The sequence below is a fragment of the Siniperca chuatsi genome, linkage group LG15 (assembly GCF_020085105.1).
Source record: "Siniperca chuatsi isolate FFG_IHB_CAS linkage group LG15, ASM2008510v1, whole genome shotgun sequence".
NCBI classification, from domain to species: domain Eukaryota; kingdom Metazoa; phylum Chordata; class Actinopteri; order Centrarchiformes; family Sinipercidae; genus Siniperca; species Siniperca chuatsi.
Genome location: NC_058056.1, coordinates 29,309,429 through 29,333,224, shown reverse-complemented (window position 1 = coordinate 29,333,224; position 23,796 = coordinate 29,309,429). Strand labels below are relative to the sequence as shown.

Here is a 23,796-nt window from a genome sequence, read left to right as displayed (position 1 = left end):
TGTTCCTTTGATCTTTAATCGATTTATCGTTACTGTTACACCTGTAACAACAAATATAACTGTTCCTTTTATCTTTAATCGATTTATCATTACTGTTACACCTGTAACAACAACAAATATAACTGTTCCACTTATCTTTAATCGATTTATCGTTACTGTTACACCTGTAACAACAAATATAACTGTTCCACTTATCTTTAATCGATTTATCGTTACTGTTACACCTGTAACAACAATATAACTGTTCCTTTGATCTTTAATCGATTTATCGTTACTGTTACACCTGTAACAAATATAACTGTTCCACTTATCTTTAATCGATTTATCGTTACTGTTACACCTGTAACAACAAATATAACTGTTCCACTTATCTTTAATCGATTTATCGTTACTGTTACACCTGTAACAACAAATATAACTGTTCCTTTTATCTTTCATCGATTTATCGTTACTGTTACACCTGTAACAACAAATATAACTGTTCCTTTGATCTTTAATCGATTTATCGTTACTGTTACACCTGTAACAACAACAAATATAACTGTTCCTTTTATCTTTAATCGATTTCTCGGTACTGTTACACCTGTAACAACAAATATAACTGTTCCACTTATCTTTAATCGATTTATCGTTACTGTTACACCTGTAACAACAACAAATATAACTGTTCCTTTGATCTTTAATCGATTTATCGTTACTGTTACACCTGTAACAACAAATATAACTGTTCCACTTATCTTTAATCGATTTACCGTTACTGTTACACCTGTAACAAATATAACTGTTCCACTTATCTTTAATCGATTTATCGTTACTGTTACACCTGTAACAACAAATATAACTGTTCCACTTATCTTTAATCGATTTATCGGTACTGTTACACCTGTAACAACAACAAATATAACTGTTCCTTTGATCTTTAATCGATTTATCGTTACTGTTACACCTGTAACAACAAATATAACTGTTCCTTTGATCTTTAATCGATTTATCGTTACTGTTACACCTGTAACAACAACAAATATAACTGTTCCTTTGATCTTTAATCGATTTATCGTTACTGTTACACCTGTAACAACAAATATAACTGTTCCACTTATCTTTAATCGATTTACTGTTACTGTTACACCTGTAACAAATATAACTGTTCCACTTATCTTTAATCGATTTATCGTTACTGTTACACCTGTAACAACAAATATAACTGTTCCACTTATCTTTAATCGATTTATCGGTACTGTTACACCTGTAACAACAACAAATATAACTGTTCCTTTGATCTTTAATCGATTTATCGTTACTGTTACACCTGTAACAACAAATATAACTGTTCCTTTGATCTTTAATCGATTTATCGTTACTGTTACACCTGTAACAACAACAAATATAACTGTTCCACTTATCTTTAATCGATTTATCGTTACTGTTACACCTGTAACAACAACAAATATAACTGTTCCTTTGATCTTTAATCGATTTATCGTTACTGTTACACCTGTAACAACAAATATAACTGTTCCACTTATCTTTAATCGATTTACCGTTACTGTTACACCTGTAACAAATATAACTGTTCCACTTATCTTTAATCGATTTATCGGTACTGTTACACCTGTAACAACAACAAATATAACTGTTCCACTTATCTTTAATCGATTTATCGTTACTGTTACACCTGTAACAACAAATATAACTGTTCCACTTATCTTTAATCGATTTCTCGTTACTGTTACACCTGTAACAAATATAACTGTTCCACTTATCTTTAATCGATTTATCGTTACTGTTACACCTGTAACAAATATAACTGTTCCTTTGATCTTTAATCGATTTATCGTTACTGTTACACCTGTAACAACAAATATAACTGTTCCTTTTATCTTTAATCGATTTATCATTACTGTTACACCTGTAACAACAACAAATATAACTGTTCCACTTATCTTTAATCGATTTATCATTACTGTTACACCTGTAACAACAACAAATATAACTGTTCCACTTATCTTTAATCGATTTATCGTTACTGTTACACCTGTAAAAACAAATATAACTGTTCCTTTGATCTTTAATCGATTTATCGTTACTGTTACACCTGTAACAAATATAACTGTTCCTTTTATCTTTAATCGATTTATCGTTACTGTTACACCTGTAACAACAAATATAACTGTTCCACTTATCTTTAATCGATTTATCGTTACTGTTACACCTGTAACAACAAATATAACTGTTCCTTTTATCTTTCATCGATTTATCGTTACTGTTACACCTGTAACAACAAATATAACTGTTCCTTTGATCTTTAATCGATTTATCGTTACTGTTACACCTGTAACAACAACAAATATAACTGTTCCTTTTATCTTTAATCGATTTCTCGGTACTGTTACACCTATAACAACAAATATAACTGTTCCACTTATCTTTAATCGATTTATCGTTACTGTTACACCTGTAACAACAACAAATATAACTGTTCCTTTGATCTTTAATCGATTTATCGTTACTGTTACACCTGTAACAACAAATATAACTGTTCCACTTATCTTTAATCGATTTACCGTTACTGTTACACCTGTAACAAATATAACTGTTCCACTTATCTTTAATCGATTTATCGTTACTGTTACACCTGTAACAACAAATATAACTGTTCCACTTATCTTTAATCGATTTATCGGTACTGTTACACCTGTAACAACAACAAATATAACTGTTCCTTTGATCTTTAATCGATTTATCGTTACTGTTACACCTGTAACAACAAATATAACTGTTCCTTTGATCTTTAATCGATTTATCGTTACTGTTACACCTGTAACAACAAATATAACTGTTCCTTTGATCTTTAATCGATTTATCGTTACTGTTACACCTGTAACAACAAATATAACTGTTCCACTTATCTTTAATCGATTTATCGTTACTGTTACACCTGTAACAACAACAAATATAACTGTTCCTTTGATCTTTAATCGATTTATCGTTACTGTTACACCTGTAACAACAAATATAACTGTTCCACTTATCTTTAATCGATTTACCGTTACTGTTACACCTGTAACAAATATAACTGTTCCACTTATCTTTAATCGATTTATCGGTACTGTTACACCTGTAACAACAACAAATATAACTGTTCCACTTATCTTTAATCGATTTATCGTTACTGTTACACCTGTAACAACAAATATAACTGTTCCACTTATCTTTAATCGATTTACCGTTACTGTTACACCTGTAACAAATATAACTGTTCCACTTATCTTTAATCGATTTCTCGTTACTGTTACACCTGTAACAACAAATATAACTGTTCCACTTATCTTTAATCGATTTCTCGTTACTGTTACACCTGTAACAAATATAACTGTTCCTTTGATCTTTAATCGATTTATCGTTACTGTTACACCTGTAACAACAAATATAACTGTTCCTTTGATCTTTAATCGGTTTATCGTTACTGTTACACCTGTAACAACAAATATAACTGTTCCACTTATCTTTAATCGATTTATCGTTACTGTTACACCTGTAACAACAAATATAACTGTTCCTTTTATCTTTAATCGATTTCTCGTTACTGTTACACCTGTAACAACAAATATAACTGTTCCTTTGATCTTTAATCGATTTATCGTTACTGTTACACCTGTAACAAATATAACTGTTCCTTTTATCTTTAATCGATTTATCGTTACTGTTACACCTGTAACAAATATAACTGTTCCTTTGATCTTTAATCGATTTATCGTTACTGTTACACCTGTAACAACAAATATAACTGTTCCTTTGATCTTTAATCGGTTTATCGTTACTGTTACACCTGTAACAACAAATATAACTGTTCCACTTATCTTTAATCGATTTATCGTTACTGTTACACCTGTAACAACAAATATAACTGTTCCTTTTATCTTTAATCGATTTCTCGTTACTGTTACACCTGTAACAACAAATATAACTGTTCCTTTGATCTTTAATCGATTTATCGTTACTGTTACACCTGTAACAAATATAACTGTTCCTTTTATCTTTAATCGATTTATCGTTACTGTTACACCTGTAACAAATATAACTGTTCCTTTTATCTTTAATCGATTTCTCGTTACTGTTACACCTGTAACAAATATAACTGTTCCACTTATCTTTAATCGATTTATCGTTACTATTACACCTGTAACAACAAATATAACTGTTCCACTTATCTTTAATCGATTTATCGTTACTGTTACACCTGTAACAAATATAACTGTTCCTTTGATCTTTAATCGATTTATCGTTACTGTTACACCTGTAACAACAAATATAACTGTTCCACTTATCTTTAATCGATTTATCGTTACTGTTACACCTGTAACAAATATAACTGTTCCTTTTATCTTTCATCGATTTATCGTTACTGTTACACCTGTAACAACAAATATAACTGTTCCTTTGATCTTTAATCGATTTATCGTTACTGTTACACCTGTAACAACAACAAATATAACTGTTCCTTTGATCTTTAATCGATTTCTCGGTACTGTTACACCTGTAACAAATATAACTGTTCCACTTATCTTTAATCGATTTATCGTTACTGTTACACCTGTAACAACAAATATAACTGTTCCACTTATCTTTAATCGATTTATCGTTACTGTTACACCTGTAACAACAACAAATATAACTGTTCCACTTATCTTTAATCGATTTATCGGTACTGTTACACCTGTAACAAATATAACTGTTCCTTTGATCTTTAATCGATTTACCGTTACTGTTACACCTGTAACAACAAATATAACTGTTCCTTTAATCTTTAATCGATTTACCGTTACTGTTACACCTGTAACAACAAATATAACTGTTCCACTTATCTTTAATCGATTTATCGTTACTGTTACACCTGTAACAACAACAAATATAACTGTTCCACTTATCTTTAATCGATTTACCGTTACTGTTACACCTGTAACAACAAATATAACTGTTCCACTTATCTTTAATCGATTTATCGTTACTGTTACACCTGTAACAACAACAAATATAACTGTTCCACTTATCTTTAATCGATTTACCGTTACTGTTACACCTGTAACAACAAATATAACTGTTCCACTTATCTTTAATCGATTTATCGTTACTGTTACACCTGTAACAAATATAACTGTTCCTTTGATCTTTAATCGATTTACCGTTACTGTTACACCTGTAACAACAAATATAACTGTTCCTTTTATCTTTAATCGATTTACCGTTACTGTTACACCTGTAACAACAAATATAACTGTTCCACTTATCTTTAATCAATTTATCGTTACTGTTACACCTGTAACAACAACAAATATAACTGTTCCACTTATCTTTAATCGATTTATCGTTACTGTTACACCTGTAACAACAACAAATATAACTGTTCCTTTGATCTTTAATCGATTTATCGGTACTGTTACACCTGTAACAACAAATATAACTGTTCCTTTTATCTTTAATCGATTTATCGTTACTGTTACACCTGTAACAACAAATATAACTAGCTACTACTACTACTGCATAAATACTGCTGCTAGTACATAAATACTACTACTACTACATAAATACTGCTACTTGTACATAAATACTACTTCTAGTACATAAATACTACTTCTACTACTACTATTACATAAATACTGCTACTTGTACATAAATACTACTTCTAGTACATAAATACTACTTCTACTACTGCTACTACTATTACATAAATACTGCTACTACTACATAAATACTGCTACTACTACATAAATACTACTTCTAGTACATAAATACTACTTCTACTACTACTACATAAATACTGCTACTTGTACATAAATACTACTTCTAGTACATAAATACTACTTCTACTACTACTACTACATAAATACTGCTACTACTACATAAATACTACTTCTAGTACATAAATACTACTTCTACTACTACTACTACATAAATACTGCTACTACTAGACCTGAACTGAACTAGACCTGACTAACTGTCCTTGACTACATAAGACTGACTAACTAACCCTGACTAACTCCGACTAACTAACCCTGACTAACTGGACCCGACTAACTGATCTTGACTACAGAAGACTGATTAAGTAAAGGCCGATACACACCGCGGCGGCTGGGCGTGCGCCTGCGCTCGTGGACGCGGCGCGGCCCTTCACGCCGCCCTTTAAAAAACATCATCAACACACTTCAGTACAATGTTGACAGTGACAGACGTGTTTTACTAGTTTGTTGCTTGCTTTTCACGGCAGTTTTAACTTTTTCACGTTTGCGTGTAACTCCGCTCGCTCCCTGCTCGTACATCCCGGCTCCCGGCAGCTCCACTTCCTGCTCCACTTCCTGTCACCTAAAGGCTAAATATAATACATACATATACAGCGGCAGAGCTGACTAGACCTGACTAACTAGACCTGACTAACTAGACCTGACTAAGTGGTCTTGGATTCACACTTGACACATTTGATTCCATACTGACTGACTTGGTTTGCCGACTGGTTTGCTGACTGGTTTGCCGACTGGTTTGCTGACTTTCTCGCCGGCTTTTCGGCGTGCAGCAGACGACCCCGTCGGTCCTTAGACCGTCTGTTCGGATGAGGGGAAACAATAAACCAAACAATAATGTTTGTTGCAGTCGAGTTTACGCAGCGCTGATGTCTGACGTGAGTCTCTCTGTGTTTCTGATGTGGAGCTGTGTTTTATTTTTCCAGAGAAACCAGTTCAGAGATTCCAGTGGAGACCGGTCTGTCAGCATGGACGCCCAGCAAGGAGCTCAGGGACTCTCTGGTGGACATGTACACAGGTAAAATACTACTACTGCTTCACATGTACACAGGTAACATACTACTACTGCTTCACATGTACACAGGTAAAGTAGTACTACTGCTTCACATGTACACAGGTAAAATACTACTACTGCTTCACATGTACACAGGTAACATACTACTACTGCTTCACATGTACACAGGTAAAATACTACTACTGCTTCACATGTACACAGGTAAAGTAGTACTACTACTACCTCTACTACTAGTACTTCTACCACTGGGTCATTCACATGTGGGGGGAGCAGGGATGTGCAGGCATACTGGTTTTACTGGATACTGTGGTGGAACATACAGATGAACCAGCACCAGCTGTTGCTGAAACATCTGATGCCTCAGCGTCTTACACAGACAAACCTCTTCATCCTTCAGTCTTCGTTAATATATTAGTTCATTAGTTTTAATAGTATTAGTGACACCAACATGAGTCCAAACGTTCATGAGCAAGCACGAACATGAGCAAAACATTTCCTGACGGTTAATGCTACTGCGAGAACAAGGAACTGACACACTGTTACGGCCCTGCGTCGCGGCCACGGCCCTGCGGCGTCACGGCCCTGCGGCGTCACGGCCCTGCGCGCGCCACGGCCCTGCGGCGTCACGGCCCTGCGCGTCACGGCCCTGCGCGTCACGGCCCTGCGCGTCACGGCCCTGCGCGTCACGGCCCTGCGAGAGTCTACTCGTCTGTTTTTTCTGCGTGCCGTGAGCAAGTCCAGCTGATGATCTATTATAAAGACTGTAAAGTGATATTCAATGTCATATAAATGATCGGATTCTGTGTGTGTGTGTGTGTGTGTGTGTGTGTGTGTGTGTCTCTCTGTGTGTGAGTTTGTGCGTGTGTGCGTGTGTGTGTGTGTGTGTCTCTCTGTGCGTGTGTGTGTGTGTGTGTCTCTGTGTGTGTGAGTGTGTGTGTGTGTGTGTGTGTGTGTGTGTGTGTGTGTGTGTGTGTGTGTGTGTGTGTGTGTGTGTGTGTGTGTGTGTGTGTGTGTGTGTCTCTCTGTGTGTGAGTGTGTGCGTGTGTGTGTGTGAGTGTGTGCGTGTGTGTGTGTGTGTCTCTGTGTGTGCGTGTGTGTGTGTGTGCGTGTGTGCGTGTGTGTGTGAGTGTGTGCGTGTGTGCGTGTGTGCGAGTGTGTGTGTGTGTGCGTGTGAGTGTGTGTGCGTGTGTGTGTGTGTGCGTGTGTGTGTGTGTGTGTGCGTGTGTGCGTGTGTGTGCGTGTGTGCGTGTGTGCGTGTGTGCGTGTGTGTGCCGCGTGTGTGCGTGTGTGTGTCTCTCTGTGTGTGAGTGTGTGTGTGTGAGTGTGTGTGTGTGCGTGTGTGCGTGTGCGTGTGTGCGTGTGAGTGTGTGTGTGCGTGTGTGCGTGTGTGTGTGTGTGTGTGTCTCTCTGTGTGTGAGTGTGTGCGTGTGTGCGTGTGTGTGTGTGAGTGTGTGTGTGTGTGCGTGTGAGTGTGTGTGTGTGTGTGCGTGTGTCCGTGTGTGTGTGTGTGTCTCTCTGTGTGTGTGTGTGCGTGTGTGCGTGTGTTTGTACAGCTATCTTTGTGAGGACCACCTAGAGTTATTAACCTTTGGAGTGAGGACCATTTTGCAAAGTGAGGACATTTAGGCCGGTCCTCACTTTATTTTCACTGTAATGGCCTCCAGAGGCTGTTTATGTGTTTCTCTCAAAGTTTCAGAGAGGTCCTCAGAAAAGTGCCAAACTGAGAATAAATGTCTATCTACACGTGTGTGTACATAATCTGAATACACACACTTTTTGCTCTCTATCGCCCCCTATTGACATTGCGGATTTATTGCACCGGAGCAACTTAAACTACAGAAAGACTTGAAAAAGGCAGTCACAAGGTTTTATTAGTTAAAATGAAATACAGTGTATGAAATTTTCTTCTGGTTAATTTAATCTACTTTTGTGTTATACTTTTAAGATATTTAACAAAGTTATAATTTGTTTTAATCACTCATAACATTACATCTACAGTGGAAAGGGTTCTCAGACCCTACCTGAAAACTAATTTAAATGTAAACTGCTCAAGTTTTTAAATTCCAAATTGACTTTTTCTTCATGTTTAGTTACTTGTGCGTAATGTGTGTTGTGTAATGGCCTGTCAGACCACAGTTTTAACACTCTGCATACGCATACAGTATTTGGATAGTTTAAATTCCAATAGCAAGTAACTACTGCTTTTGTCAGATGAAACTGGGTATTAGTAGATTAGAGTGTTAGTAAATTTTACACATTCAAAGCATCTGTCTGCTAAGATATAGATAACTAAAGCTCTCCAAACTATTTACTTTTGAGTGTATGTACACATGCATACTGACAGCTTAAATGATGCAAACACTGGAAGGAAATTTCCAGAAGAATACCAATTGATGATATATTGAATTATTATAGAGACTTAGTTCCAGCTGAATACCTCAACATTTATGTAGGCAAACTACTTATTTCCTGGTGCACAGAAGTTTCATCACTTAATGTGGTGGTGGTTTAGAGATTACAAAGGAAGCTAAGGTAGCTAAGTTAACTTAAGTGCTAGCTGCACACACACAAGCTAACCTGACTTTCTGCCTTTTGCTCCTCAGTTTAGGCCTGCTATTGTTAGCTACACTAGCGGCGTAGCTCTAGGGATGGCAGTGTCAGTCAGTGGGTCGACCACTTTGGTCCAGACTGAAATATCTCAAAAACTATTGGATGGATTGTGATGAAATGTGGTTCATTTCATGTTTCCCTCAGGGTGAATTGTAATTACATTATGATCCTCTGACTTTTCATCTAGTGCCATAATGCCATAATAATAAATGTCATAACTGAATAAATGACAATAATTTGTGTTTAGGGCTAATTAGCAAATGTTAATGCTAAATGTAAATGCTAATTAGCACACTAACATGCAAAACTAAGATGTTGAACATGGTAAACATTACACTTGCTAAACATCAGCAAGTTAGCATTGTCATTATGAACATGATAGCATGCTGATGTTAGCATAGCCTAAGTCCTAATCTTGTTATCTGATACTAAATGCGTTACATAAAAATGGAAGGCCTTACTATATTAACTGCAGTATGACGACTGAAACTACATTGTAAAATTTTGTTCTCATGACATTGTTCTTCAACCTGTGCACAACTTAAGTACATGAAGTTTTACATATGAATGTGACAGTGACAATCACAAGATGACAATGATACAACCCAGAGCAAAAACTTGCTGCCCACATTTGGCTTTTCTTAATCTTTTGTTACAACGGCAGCCGCACATTCTCATGTCTGCTTTGTTTTCCCTACCATGTTTTTGAATAGTGCTTTCACAGATATTGTTGCTGTGTTTAAAAAATAAATTTTGCTATCTTCTGATAACCTATTATTAATTAAAACACACATACAATGCATGATGAAAGCACATGCAGATTTACTTCTCACAGTAGCTACAGTGCAGTGATACAGAACAATGTTTGATGGGTCTGATGTTCAGGGGGCCGCTGGAGTGAGTGGAAACTCAACCTGTAGTTGGACAGTTAACTGTGGCATCACTTTGGACAGCCAGTCACAGACCTTGCCTCCAGGGTGCCTCACTGTCCTGCCTGGTGTTCCTGGCTAGGCTACTGAATGGGGCTAGCTAGCAGGCCTCAGACTCAGACAAACTGTGGTAGCCACTGAGCCCCCTCCACTGCTATATCATGTGGCTGGATAGCTTCGTCACATGAACATGGCCACTTTCTGTCTGCCATATGGATGATGGACACTTTGAGGAAGAGCCACTCCCTGGTTAAGTGTTAACTGAAGGTAGTGTAGAGGCTCTGGGCCACCTTCTACCTCCTAGTTCCTCAATGGTACCTGAAACTGGTCTCGGGATGCCTACACAGTCACCAAAGTAAAATTAAATTCATATCACTTTGCTATTTAGCTAACTCAGTGAGCTCATGTAATAGGATCCTTACTACTAATTTCTAAACACTTCAAAGCTGCATTAGCAAACAAAGAACACAAGAAAAATGAATATCATGTGTTTTGTGTTATCACTTCATCCTTATTGTCAACAGCAATGTTGAAACGAGTAAGTAAACTCAAATCTGTAGAACTGAGGGTCAGCATGTGATTAAGAATACTGTGGAAGATTTAGAAAAAAGGCTAGTGAACAGAGAATCATAACACTTTAATTAAGTATTCATTCGAATATAAAGCATCAAAGTTAGTCATCCATTTTTACTCACCTTTTATTATTATTATTATTATTATTATTATTATTGTGTATGCAGTGTATGCAGTCCAGTGAACTGGACTGCATACACTGAAAGGTGTTAATGTTTGGTCCTCATGTGTGATATACATCTGTGGTGGCAAATAACTAGTTACATTTAATCAAATACTGTACCTAGGTACAATTTTGAGGTACTTTAATTGAGTATTTCAATTTGTACTTTAATGTACTACATTACATTTCAGAGGGGAATATTGTTTTTACTCCACTAAATTTTCTTTGATAACCCTGTTACTTTGCAAATTCAGATTAATGATACCAAATATAATCAACAAATAAATTATGATGCATTATTACAGGTTAATATAAGTCTTTAATGATCCTTCAGAGCAGCAAATAATGTAATCTAAAAGAGCTCCACCTTTACCAGCAACATTAAAGTGATGAACACATTAATGCATAATTACAATCCAATAATTTAATATAGATTATTCTGAAATGGGCCATTTTACTCCTTTTATTTTTAAGGTGTACTTTTACTTTTGGTACTTTAAATAAATTCTGATACTTGGATTTTTACTTAAGTAAAAACTTTTAATTTTAAGCACTGAAGTAGTACTGTAGTAGTACTTGTACTGATAAATGTGGTAATTGCTTTATTTTCAACATTCTAGCCTGTAATACAGGCCTGTGTGTCAGAGTTGACAAGTGGAGAATATTGTGGTGCACTGGCAGCCTTCAGCTCAGGCTTAATTGATGGCCCATCAAGGGGAGGGGCTCTCCCCCCCTCACCTGCACTTGCTCTGCTGCCATCAGAGCGTGTTAGTGCCCTTCCCCCACCTTTCAATTAAGAGCGACCTGCAGTCTGGAGTTTTGGACAAACGCTGCAGGACCCTGGAGAGATTTAGAAGAAGAATTGAGAGACTCAAACTTCATCATAGCAGATGCGAAAGGAGGCTTTTCCAGACAGTTTCAGTGCAGGTAAGATTTTATGATGTCTTGCTCTTGAGTTTTGCTTCCACATGTCAGCTAACTGTACAATATTATTTTGCCAGGATGAAACTTATTACACTACAATAATTGTCAAATAAAGCCAAGCTATAGTATATTTTAGGTAGAAATTGTGTATTTTTGAATATGTGAACTTAATTCTGACCGTAGGAGTTCCTAACAAGCGAATTAACTCGTGCGCCACTAATGATAGAAGCATTAAGATTCCACCAGCTTCTCTGAAAATATAGCAAGTGGCCAAATGTAAGTTATAACCTTCATTTAAAGATAACCATTTTAAGCATTTTTAAACGTAGACTGTACCATTTTTCTCAATTTGTGGAAATAACTTTAAATGCCTGTGTTTTTGTGGTGTTTTCATGTTATATCCTTAAGTATCCCTTGCTATCATTTTTAATAATGTGTGTGAAATTTTGGGACATTTCACTGTGTATTGATAACTGTGGAAAAAGAGTTAGAATGCAACGATTGTGGCAGTAAAGTTTAGCTTCAACTGTGAACTAAACACTTAAGTTGAAATGCAGTTTAAAGATGCCATCAGCCTGAGAAAAGTCACTGAAATAGATGTAATCTATTACTAAGTAACTAGTAACAGTACTTTTTTAAATTTGATCCCAAAACAGCTCTGCTCTCATGGCTTGCTGCGTGAATAATTCCTAATTTATCAGCTACTGTTAAATAGATTTTTTTTTACCATTCCTGTTGCTTCTCTCACTCCCACCTCTGTGACTGTCCACCCAGTTAACACAGTTGACAGGATATTTTAAAGGGAAACTGGCATCCTGGCACAGAGAGATGACCAACAGTTGCCAGCATTAAAAAAAACAAACACTTGAACACTTTTTTGGGTACACATAATACAATACAACTGTGCTGCCATAAAGTCGCTTCTGTATAAATGTTTCTTTTTTAACACTGTCAAAAATATGTTAACTAAATTATATGTTGTAGCACTGAGCATAGTTAGTGATGGTGTTGTACTGGACATGTTTCTGGTTTTTAATATTCTTACCCCCTTTGTAGTAGGGAGGACAAAAACAAACACTTCTCAATATAATGCAGTCCAATACAACATCACCTTTTAACTATGATTTCAGTGATAAACAAGAATTGAATTGACAGACTATGACAAGAACAACTTAACATGAGCTTTGTAAAAGTAGAATTTATGGCATGGTTGTGCTAAACTGCATTAGACTGTACAGGTGTAATAAAGTGGCTACTGAGTGTATATATCAGTAGCACATTGCCTGGTGGGAGACTTGAGATGTCTGGGAATGCATGTTATTAATACAGACCAAACTCACTAAATGCAAATATACAGATTACAGTGTGTGGACTGTAACTTCATGTACTTATGACAGGGTGCCCAATTCAGTTTTTAACATTGTCATTTATACATTAAATATATGAATGCCCTTTTAAATGTACTATATAAGTAATATATGAAATGTCTTCTCACTTGAAAAGATGAAAGCAGCACTAAAGCATCACTGTCCAGCTGTACGTGACTGGAATTTTTTTGTTGAAACTGTTTCAGACAATAACAGGAAATAATCTTCCATCTTCTCTTTGATGTTAGGTCCAGAAGGCGATGGCTGTGATGCCAACACAGGTATGTTACAGAATCTTTCCTCTATCCTGATACAGACTTTTCACTTTCCTGGAATAGTTGGCAGTAGTTGTAATTCAATGTTAAAGGAGGAATTCTAAAATAAAACTAATAACGTAAACTGAGGACAGATAATACACACAAGGTTCTACATCTTGAGTCCTTTAGAAGTTTAGAGATGACAAAAAGAATCAATTCTTATCCATCATGATTCTCTTTAGAAATGTGACTCTCTGTAGAAAGTACTTAATCTGATCGTAGAAAAGGTTTCAGACGTTTCAAAATCAAGACGTTTCGGCTCCCATCCGGAAGTCATTCTCAATTGTGAAAAAATGGGACGGGAACTAGAAATTAATCTTGATTCTGAAAACAGCGTCCAGACGACTACGACTGAAACCTTTTCTACGATAGAACACTCCTGGACGAATGAGGGACTACAACGTCTTACTTAATCTGATTTATGTTTTCTGAAGTTCAGGCTGCCAGTTAAATAGATTGATGTCATGTCAGGTCAGCTACAGTTATGTAGTCTACAGTGGATGTTGTTGTTATACTGAGCATGAAACTTTTGCATTAGTTTCTTATCAGTGTCTGCTCGTTGTGTACTCACAGAGAGTAGCTGATTAAATCGAATTCATATTAAAGTAGTGTCCCGAGCAGTATCTGCAACTTTTTTGACTGTGCCGAGGCCAAGGTGTCAGCGGGACTGTAGCCAGTCTGTTGCTGGGTCTTGTCTAATTGCATACATGTAGAGATGATGCATTACTTCGTCTCTCAGAGGCATTTAAGGTGTGAAAATAAGTGGATTCTGTTCAAAGATGTCAGCTGCACCGATTTATTAGTCAACAGGGTGCAAACTTACCTTTTTTTGTCCACTGGCCAAATGGCTAAGGAATGTTCAAATTTTGCCAGTCACTTAATAGATTACCATTGTTTTTTGGCTGGTAAGTGAAGCAAATCTACCAGCCATTTGCATGTTTTATCAGCATTTGGCTGGTGCTAATTTTGTGCCCCGTTAAGTCAAGATTCAATTAAACTCTTTACCAGGATAATCCACTCTGCATCAGTACTGTATATATTATAAACAAACATATTATCAGAACAAAAGACTAATTTGTCTTATTGAATTTTAGAAGTAAACATGCCATGCTTTGTCAGTGTCAGTTTGTGTATTTCGGTGTATTAAGTCAAATGGAAATTATGAATGTAGTCTTACATAAAGTAAAAGTATGGAAATCAAAAAAGTATCACACTGTTTTATTATAATACACTTTTACAATAGTGTAGTCCATCTATAAGATAATGATGGTAAAGTGACTCTTTAAAGTTGTACGTGATTGTTGATGTGATGACTGGAAATTGTCTGAAAGCGCTCATGCTATTTTACTTTCACACGATTTTTCTAATGATGATTATGCTTTTTGCTTACAGTTGGACTATATCCGTGAGGAGCCAGAGTGGGATTCCTCTGGATCCGAATTATATAGCCATACAGGATCGGACCTAGAGTACAAGCCAACTCGCACTGCATCATCATCCAGTGATGAGGAAGATTTGAAAAGCCGAGACAAACACAAGAACCTCAGAACTTATGTGAAAAGACAAAAAAACAAAAGACGAACAAAACAAAATCAACTGTGACCATAAAAACTTGTACAAAAAGGGAAGATGGCAAACGAGCACGCGACAAAAGACATTATTGTCTCTACTGTGGCCAGTCAGACTTAAGGATGGCGAGACATTTGCAGAGAAATCATATGGAGATCCAGGATGTAGCATATGCCTTTAGCTTTCCATCAGGATCAAAAGACAGAAAGGTTCTTTTGGAACATCTGCGAAATAAAGGAGATTTCAAGCACAATACCAAAGTCCTGGAAAAAGGCAGAGGACAAATAGTGACATGGAGGCAGCCCTCTGATGAAGCTTCTGTTAAGGATTATTTGCCTTGCCAATATTGCTATGGACTGTTTGCTAAAAAGGTTTTGAGACAACATCATTCCAAATGCAGAAGTAAAACATCATGTGTAACAGAAGACAAAAAGACAAGAAAAAGAGTACAAAGTCTTGCTGCACGCGTGCTTCCAATAGCATCTAACGCCAGTGGACGTCAGGATGTCATTACCAAAAATGTGATGGCTCTGTGGAACCATCTCAGGATGGTGGAAGATAAAGCAAAGGGGGAACTGACACAACAGATTTTAACAGCATACAGGGAGTTAAATGAGACAGTTCTGGTGCAGGTCATTGTCTTTAACAAGCGGTGTGAAAGGCAAGCATCACGCTTGACTCTTGAGACGTACGAGAAAGCAAGCACAAATCATGTAAATGAGGACATTTATGAAACCCTGTCACCATTAGAGAGAGAGCTGAGCAAGCTACTAACCCGCATAGAGGTCTGGAGAAAAAGAGGTGGGAAGGTAGCTGTTTTCTTGACTGAGAGAATGAAGGAATCAATCAATTTGTTGATTGAAAGGAGAGAGGAAGCTGGAATACCTGCTGAAAATCCTTATCTCTTTGCAAGACCTGGTGCGATGACAAAGTTACGGGATGTGATTGTTCTGCGGAAATATGCAGAGGAAAGCAAAGCAGAAAACCCTGAACTCCTGAGATCAACCAAATTAAGAAAACAGGTTGCCACACGCTGCCAACTCCTGGATCTCAGTGAACAAGAGCTGGAACAAGTTACAAGGTTCATGGGACATGACATCAGAGTTCACCTTGACTTTTACCGACAGACTTACAAAACCTTTCAAATTGCCAAGATAAGTAAACTTCTGTTTGCAATGGAGCGAGGCCTCAACCTCAACACAATTGATCTTTCTGTCTGTGGTATGTACGCACTGTAACTGACCTTGTTTTGTTCTGTTTCATTGTCGTTGCATAAACATTATTCTCATAAGTGTAGTCAAACATCCAAGCATTTCCATGGAGAAAGCCATTTACTTATCTGTACAATCTATTATAGCTGGACAATATCAATCTCATTTAATAGAAATTCGCTTTCAGGCAAACCATAGAGACGTACAGTCTTTTTACAAAATTAGCATTAGTGTTACTGTTATACCTCATACTGCTAACTGAAGTAGGATATTTTTAGAAAATGTTTCTGACTCTAGTAAATGAGGTGAAATATGCTAAACAACAAAAAGAAAATAAAGAAATTAAAAGGAAAGTAAATGCTTGCATGAGCAAAGAACGGCTTGGCTGTGTAATTTATGCATAGTATGGTGAAAATAGTGTAAGGTTAACAACTGATCCATACTGTCCAGTGACATGAACAGATCGAGAGGATTTGTACAATCTTTTTTATGGAGCTCTTTTAATCAGCAGTAGTCTTTGTACTTGAGGATATTTTGACCACTGAGCACTAATATTTGATCATTGTTATCTTTACAGCTGAAAGTCACACATGGACTTCTGTGACTGTCCCACAGAGGGAAAGGAAACGCGGCAGAGAGGTTGTTGAAGGTGCGTATTTAAGAATTAGGATGCTGTCCGTGTTAAACCTGTCAATATTATAGCTGCAATTATTAGTCGATTCAACATTTAATCTGCAGCCATTTTGATATAATTTAATCTTTTAGTGATTCTTAAAGCACAAATGCTTTACACATTTGCTGATTCCAGTTACTTAAATGTGATGATTGGGTGCTCTTTTTTTATGCAGTTGTAAACTGAATATCTTTGAGTAATAATTTTTCACTGTTTTATAGACAAAGCAGTTAATTGAGACAATAATGCACAGGTGAATCAATAATGAAAATTATCGTTATTTGCAGCCCTAATCTACCCTCCTGCACTGCATAGTATGAGGTGTCACTTTCTGTTTGCTATTGTTTTTCAGATGGAGGTTCTGACCTCTTCTCCCTGAAAAACAGATATGACCAGGGCAGTGAGGATGGGGACTCAGATATGGAGGGTAAGTTAGGGACTGTACGAAAATTATTGGGTTAGGAAGGATATTTAATTGTATTAAAAAGGTTGTCCTGGGAACCTTTTTGTCTTAAAAAAAAAAAAGAATCAATACCTTTCCCTAGTATCTCAAAATAATAGGCTCATTTAATGCCAAACTTATCAAAATGCTGAATATTCCATCCAAAACTAAACTAACGTCCAGACTAAATAAATAGTTATTACAGCCTCTGAATGAGTGCACTAAGCACAGGTGGCTTTGTGGCAGCTGATAGATGTAGATGATAGTTTTGTGCACAGTCAGTTTGGTTTCAGTTATCTTATGATGTAAATACAGTCCAGAGTGCTGCTACAGGCAAGTGAAAAGTGTTGCTCGCACTGGAGAGATGCCGTCACCAATAACTATAGAGAACCGTGTCTAATCGGTTTCTAGAAACTGACATATTAGTCATACCAACGAGGAAAATTACACGATGAAGAGAGGTTTGCTGTCCTCTGCATATGGCCAAATGTTCCTTTATGACCTGGGCGCACAAAAGCCATTTTTTAAATGGCTATGATAAACCTAGCAATGTCCTCAAAAATGTGTAGTGAACTTTCCAAACTTCCAGTCTTGCCTCATCTCATACCAGTAATGCCAAGTCGGTCTACTACTGGGTCCATACAATCTCTATTTCCATTTATCAGTGATTTAAAAAAAAGAAAAAAAGAAAAGCCAACTACTAACTAAAAGCAGGGCAAGAAGACGCAAAATTCAATCAAACTGCTGAAACTCTGACAGCCGGTCAAAATAACACTGCTATCTTATAATCTTCACGTGTGGCGTTGGCCTATAGTTTATGTTTCACCATGGCAACAGGTATAAAAAGGCAGAGTCTCCATTTTAATCCAGTGGACGTAGAGATATTAATGCATGTATATGCAGACTGTGCACTTTTAGCTTTAAAAAAAGTCATCCTGAGTCAGAGCGGGAAAAGTGTCAGTAAGTTAACACAATAAAGTTTTATTCAGTGTTGTCCATTAATTCATCGTTTACCAGACTTAGGTTTCCTTAATGGTGATGAAGTGGTGGAATCTGACTGTGCGCAGCTGTAGTCTACTTTACATTTTAAATATATTAGTTCAGCTTTAATCTGATGGGGACAGAGTACAGGGGCCAGCAGCTGAAAAATAGAGTTGAGGATTTAAATAATATATTGCTCAAAGACAGAGAGACAAGACTGTCAGCTCACCATCTGATCCAGTAAAAAAGGGTTTGGTGGCTCTTGAAAAGGCATTGATGTTAATATACAGTAGATTTACAATTTTTGAAATCTTCTTGGATCAACAGCATTCAGCTTTATTTCAGCTACTTCAACAAATGTAGTGAATTTAAACACAGTCAGTGAAATACTGTTAAACATGTTCAGACTAAACGCAGCCTGTTTAAAAAATAAACTCACTTTCTACCTACATCCTGCAGCTGGGGATGGGACTTCAGATATGGATGGTGAGTTAAATGGCTTTCATTAGGACAGTTTATTGTACAGTGCAAAGTCAAGCTGTACACAAACTCCTGCCTTTTGCTAAAAGATCCTACTAGTTGTTTTTCCTACTTCCGCACATATAAAAGACACATAGGTTTGAGGTTACACTGACTAACAGGAATTAATATTTGTCTGTTACTGTTGTAGATCAGAGCGCAGGACCAAGCCTGGCCAAAAGGCTTCCACAGAAGAAAAGAGGCAAAAGAAGGCAAGCGGTGAAAGACAGAGGTAAGTTCTTTAAAATTGGGCGAAAAATGCATAGACTTCAAAGCTAAAGTTAGGTGCTTTCTGTGACTGTGTGCCAGCTATGCATGAGCCGAGTCAAGAAATCTACATTGTGGTCTAAGTACTGAATGTTAAAGAATCTACATTTTTTCTGTCATCTGTAGAGGCCATGGAGTGAAGCAGAGAGGACTGCTGTCAGCAAACAGTTGGGAAAGTGTATGGCATTACAGCGGGTTCCAGGTAAAGAGAACTGCATCAAATGCATAACACAAGAGAAACACTTGGATCAAAGATCCTGGAAGGATATTAAAAACTTTTCATATAACACAATTGTGACTCTTAATCGAAGATCGCTGTCACGGAAACTTCAGTTCTGAAGACGTCATTTTGCATTATAATTCAATGTTCTACTTTTAATGTCTGGTTGAGCCAGTAGTTGGCATGTTTGAACATTGTTAGTTTTCTAATGCTGTTTGGTTGTGGAATGTAACTAAGCACATATGCTCTAGCACTGTACTTGCGGATATAGTTTAAATTCAAGGTACTTGTACTTTAATTGAGTATTTCAATTTTATGCAAATTTATACTTCGACACCATAGACAAATCTAGTGAAGTAAAAAGTACAATATTTGCCTGACAGCTTTAGCTACTGTGCAGATTACAATTTGTTATGTGTTGATTTTGAATGAATTTTTCTGATAAACTGGAGGATAAAGCGTTTTTCTGAGCAGCGGTAGTAGTAGCAGCAGCAGCAGTAATTAACAATTAGCATAACCATTTTTCTTCAGAATGAGTACTTTTACCTTTGATACGTTACGTACATTTTGCTTATAATATTTACATTTACTTAACATTTTGAATGAAATGTGATATTAGTACTTTTTCTTAAGTTTTAAGGATCTGAATACTTCTTCCACCATTGTTGGTTTGTGCACATCGTGAGTTGTGTCTGTTAACAAATCAAAATAAATCTAGTTCTGTACACTGGAGATGGCATTCATTGCAGCTTTATTGGAAGTTGTATGATACTGATGTTTATTGCTAAAGTTTGGTTCACTTTGGTAAAGCAGTAATTGTGTTTTAAAAGTACTGTATCTGTATTTTTGTACAGCAGTCTAATCAATGGTTACAACATTAATTTTAGAACACTTCAAGAATGATTTATTAAATTATTTGTCTGTACTAAAACATAAAATTGTAGGAAAGATTAACTACAAGCTAAAGACAGAAGGTAGTTAAACTAGTCTATTCTGAAACGAACCCAATAGCGCCCCCATGAAAAAGGTCCTCACTCCAGTGGTAAAATGCTTTAAAAAATTATTTGTTTTTTTAAAGAAGCTGAGGTGGAAACTGGAATCAGGGAGCCACCTAGTGCTGAAATCCAGCATTCATTTGTCTCCAAGTATAGCAGAAAGGGTGGTCCTCACCTCCTATGTGAATTTATTTGGACCTCACTTTGGTGCATATACAGGAATGTGTGTGTGTGCGTGTGTGCGTGTGTGTGTGTGTGTCTCTCTGTGTGTGAGTGTGTGTGTGTGTGTGTGTGTGCGTGTGCGTGTGTGCGTGTGTGTGTGTGTCTCTCTGTGTGTGCGTGTGTGCGTGTGCGTGTGTGCGTGTGTGCGTGTGTGTGTGTGTGTCTCTCTGTGTGTGAGTGTGTGTGTGTGTGTGTGTGTGTGTGTGTGTGTGTGTGTGTGTGTGTGTGTGTGTGTGTCTCTGTGTGTGTGTGTGTGTGTGTGTGTGCGTGTGCGTGTGTGCGTGTGTGTGTGTGTCTCTCTGTGTGTGCGTGTCTCTCTGTGTGTGTGTGTGTGTGTGTGTGTGTGTGTGTGCGTGTGTGTGTGTGTCTCTCTGTGTGTGCGTGTGCGTGTGTGCGTGTGAGTGTGTGAGTGTGTGTGTGTGTGTGTGTGTGTGTGTGTGTGTGTGTGTGTGTCTCTGTGTGTGTGTGTGTGTGTGTGTGTGTGTGTGTGCGTGTGTGCGCGTGTGTGCGTGTGTGTGAGTGTGTGTGTGTGCGTGTGTGCGTGTGTGTGTGTGTGTGTGTCTCTCTGTGTGTGAGTGTGTGTGTGTCTCTCTCTCTCGGTGATAATCCAGCATCTGTCGGTGTCTCTCGCCCAGATCAGACTCACCATGTGAAACAGTATTCAGCTGTTCAGCCAGACTCAGATCTCCTCCCACGAGTCCTGGATTTACTCCTCTCTCTTCTTCTGTGGTGGCAGCAGTGTTTCTCTCAATAGCAGGCTTCAGATAGAACCCGTGATCGGTATCGGTCGATACTGCTTCCAGAGATCGGTGATCGGCCCGATCGGAGCGCCCTTAGTAGACAGGAAGTGACGTGGTCCTACGGGACTACATTCTGCGTAGCAAACTGTGATTTATGGTTTATGGGCAAATGTCACTGCTGTACTGTTTCAAACTATTGATCATCAGTTCAATAAGAAAATATCAGCGAGGAGTTGTAATGACTCGGTTTTCCCACCGGGTGGAGCTGTGGTCCTTCACACAGCTGAACATCTACAATGAACTCACCAACAACAACATACAGGGAGGAGGTCAAAGGTCACAGCACACACCACAGCTGCTGTAGGAATACCACCACTACTGCTACTAATACTACTACTACTACTAATACTGCTACTAATACTACTACTACTACTAATACTGCTACTAATACTACTACTACTACTAATACTGCTACTAATACTGCTACTACTAATACTACTAATACTACAACTAATACCACCACTACTGCTACTAATACTACTAATACTGCTACTAATACTGCTACTACTAATACTACTACTACTACTACAACTAATACCACCACTACTGCTACTAATACTACTAATACTACTAATACTGCTACTAATACTGCTACTACTAATACTACTAATACTACAACTAATACCACCAATACTACTACTAATACTACCACTCACTACTGCTACCAATACCACTAATACTACAACTAATACCACCAATACTGCTACTAATACTGCTACTACTACTACTAATACTGCTACTAATACTGCTACTACTAATACTACTAATACTGCTACTAATACTACTAATACTACAACTAATACCACCAATACTGCTACTAATACTGCTACTAATACTACTAATACTGCTACTACTACTAATACTATTAATACTATTAATACTGCTACTACTAATACTACCGCTACTAATACTACTGCTACTGCTGCTGATGATAATAAAGCAGGCTTGTGTGCTACAAAGATCCTAAAATGTGTGAATGTGTAGTTTTGTTCTGGTATTTTGAGACCAAACTTTAAAAAGTTTAGTCAGTTATAAACGTGAGGCGGACAGGCTCAGTGCTGACATGACAGAAATAAACAAACACAACATCACAACAGTACGTGATCATTAATAATCAAAAGCAAATGATCAGATGTGATTGGCTGGCGGGGGTCTGTTGGAGAACAGTGAAGATTTAATGTCAGCACAGTTTTAAAGTTGAATGAAGACGCAGCTTCCTTCAGTCAAACTGTCTCTCTCTCGGTGATAATCCAGCATCTGTCGGTGTCTCTCGCCCAGATCAGACTCACCATGTGAAACAGTATTCAGCTGTTCAGCCAGACTCAGATCTCCTCCCACGAGTCCTGGATTTACTCCTCTCTCTTCTTCTGTGGTGGCAGCAGAGTTCCACGCCTCGTTAGATCTTCGTGTTGCAGATTCAGTTAGCAAGTCAGTTGAGTTGATCACAGATTGTCACGTGATCACAAAGGTTACAGCAGCAGGTTAGATGTGTGTCAAACATCCTGACTCCTCCCCTCCTGACTCCTCCTCCCCTGACTCCTCCCCCTCCTGACCCCTCCCCCTCCTGACTCCTCCTCCCCTGACTCCTCCCCTCCCAACCCTAACTCCGACAGGTTAGACGTGTGTCAAACATCCTGACTCCTCCCCTCCAGACTCCTCCCCCTCCAGACTCCTCCCCCTCCTGGCTCCTCTCCCTCCTGGCTCCTCCCCCTCCCAACCTGACTCCTCCCTCCTCCAGACTCTCCTCCCCTCCAGACTCCTCCCCTCCAGACTCCTCCCCTCCTGACTCCTCCTCCCTCCTCCTCCTCCTGGCTCCTCTCCTCCTGGCTCCTCCCCCTCCCAACCCTGACTCCTCCCCTCCAGACTCCTCCCCCTCCAGACTCCTCCCCCTCCTGGCTCCCCCCCTCCTGGCTCCCTCCCCTCCTGGCTCCTCTCCCTCCTGGCTCCTCCCCCCTCCCAACCCTAACTCGGACAGGTTAGACGTGTGTCAAACATCCTGACCCCTCCTCCTGACCCCTCCTCCCCCTCCTCCTCCCCCTCCTCCTCCTGACCCCTCCCCTGACTCCTCCCCCTCCTGGCCCCTCCCCTCCTGGCCCCTCCTCCTCCTGACTCCTCCCCTTCCTGACTCTTCCTCCTCCTGACTCTTCCTCCTCCTGCTCCTGACTCCTCCTCCTGACTCTTCCTGCTCCTGACTCCTCCTCCTG

General features: G+C 38.2%; 1 protein-coding gene across 4 annotated transcripts in view; it reads left to right on the top strand.

The window, feature by feature from the left end:
* mipol1 (mirror-image polydactyly 1) overlaps positions 1–23,796 on the top strand; it is a 77,005-nt gene that overhangs the window by 5,676 nt on the left and 47,533 nt on the right. For all 4 annotated transcript variants that reach the window (XM_044166182.1, XM_044166181.1, XM_044166179.1 and 1 more), the window contains exon 2: positions 6,722–6,813. In XM_044166182.1, the coding sequence (XP_044022117.1) occupies positions 6,804–6,813 (10 nt within the window). In that variant the 5' untranslated portion in view covers positions 6,722–6,803. The remainder of the gene's footprint in view (positions 1–6,721; positions 6,814–23,796) is intronic.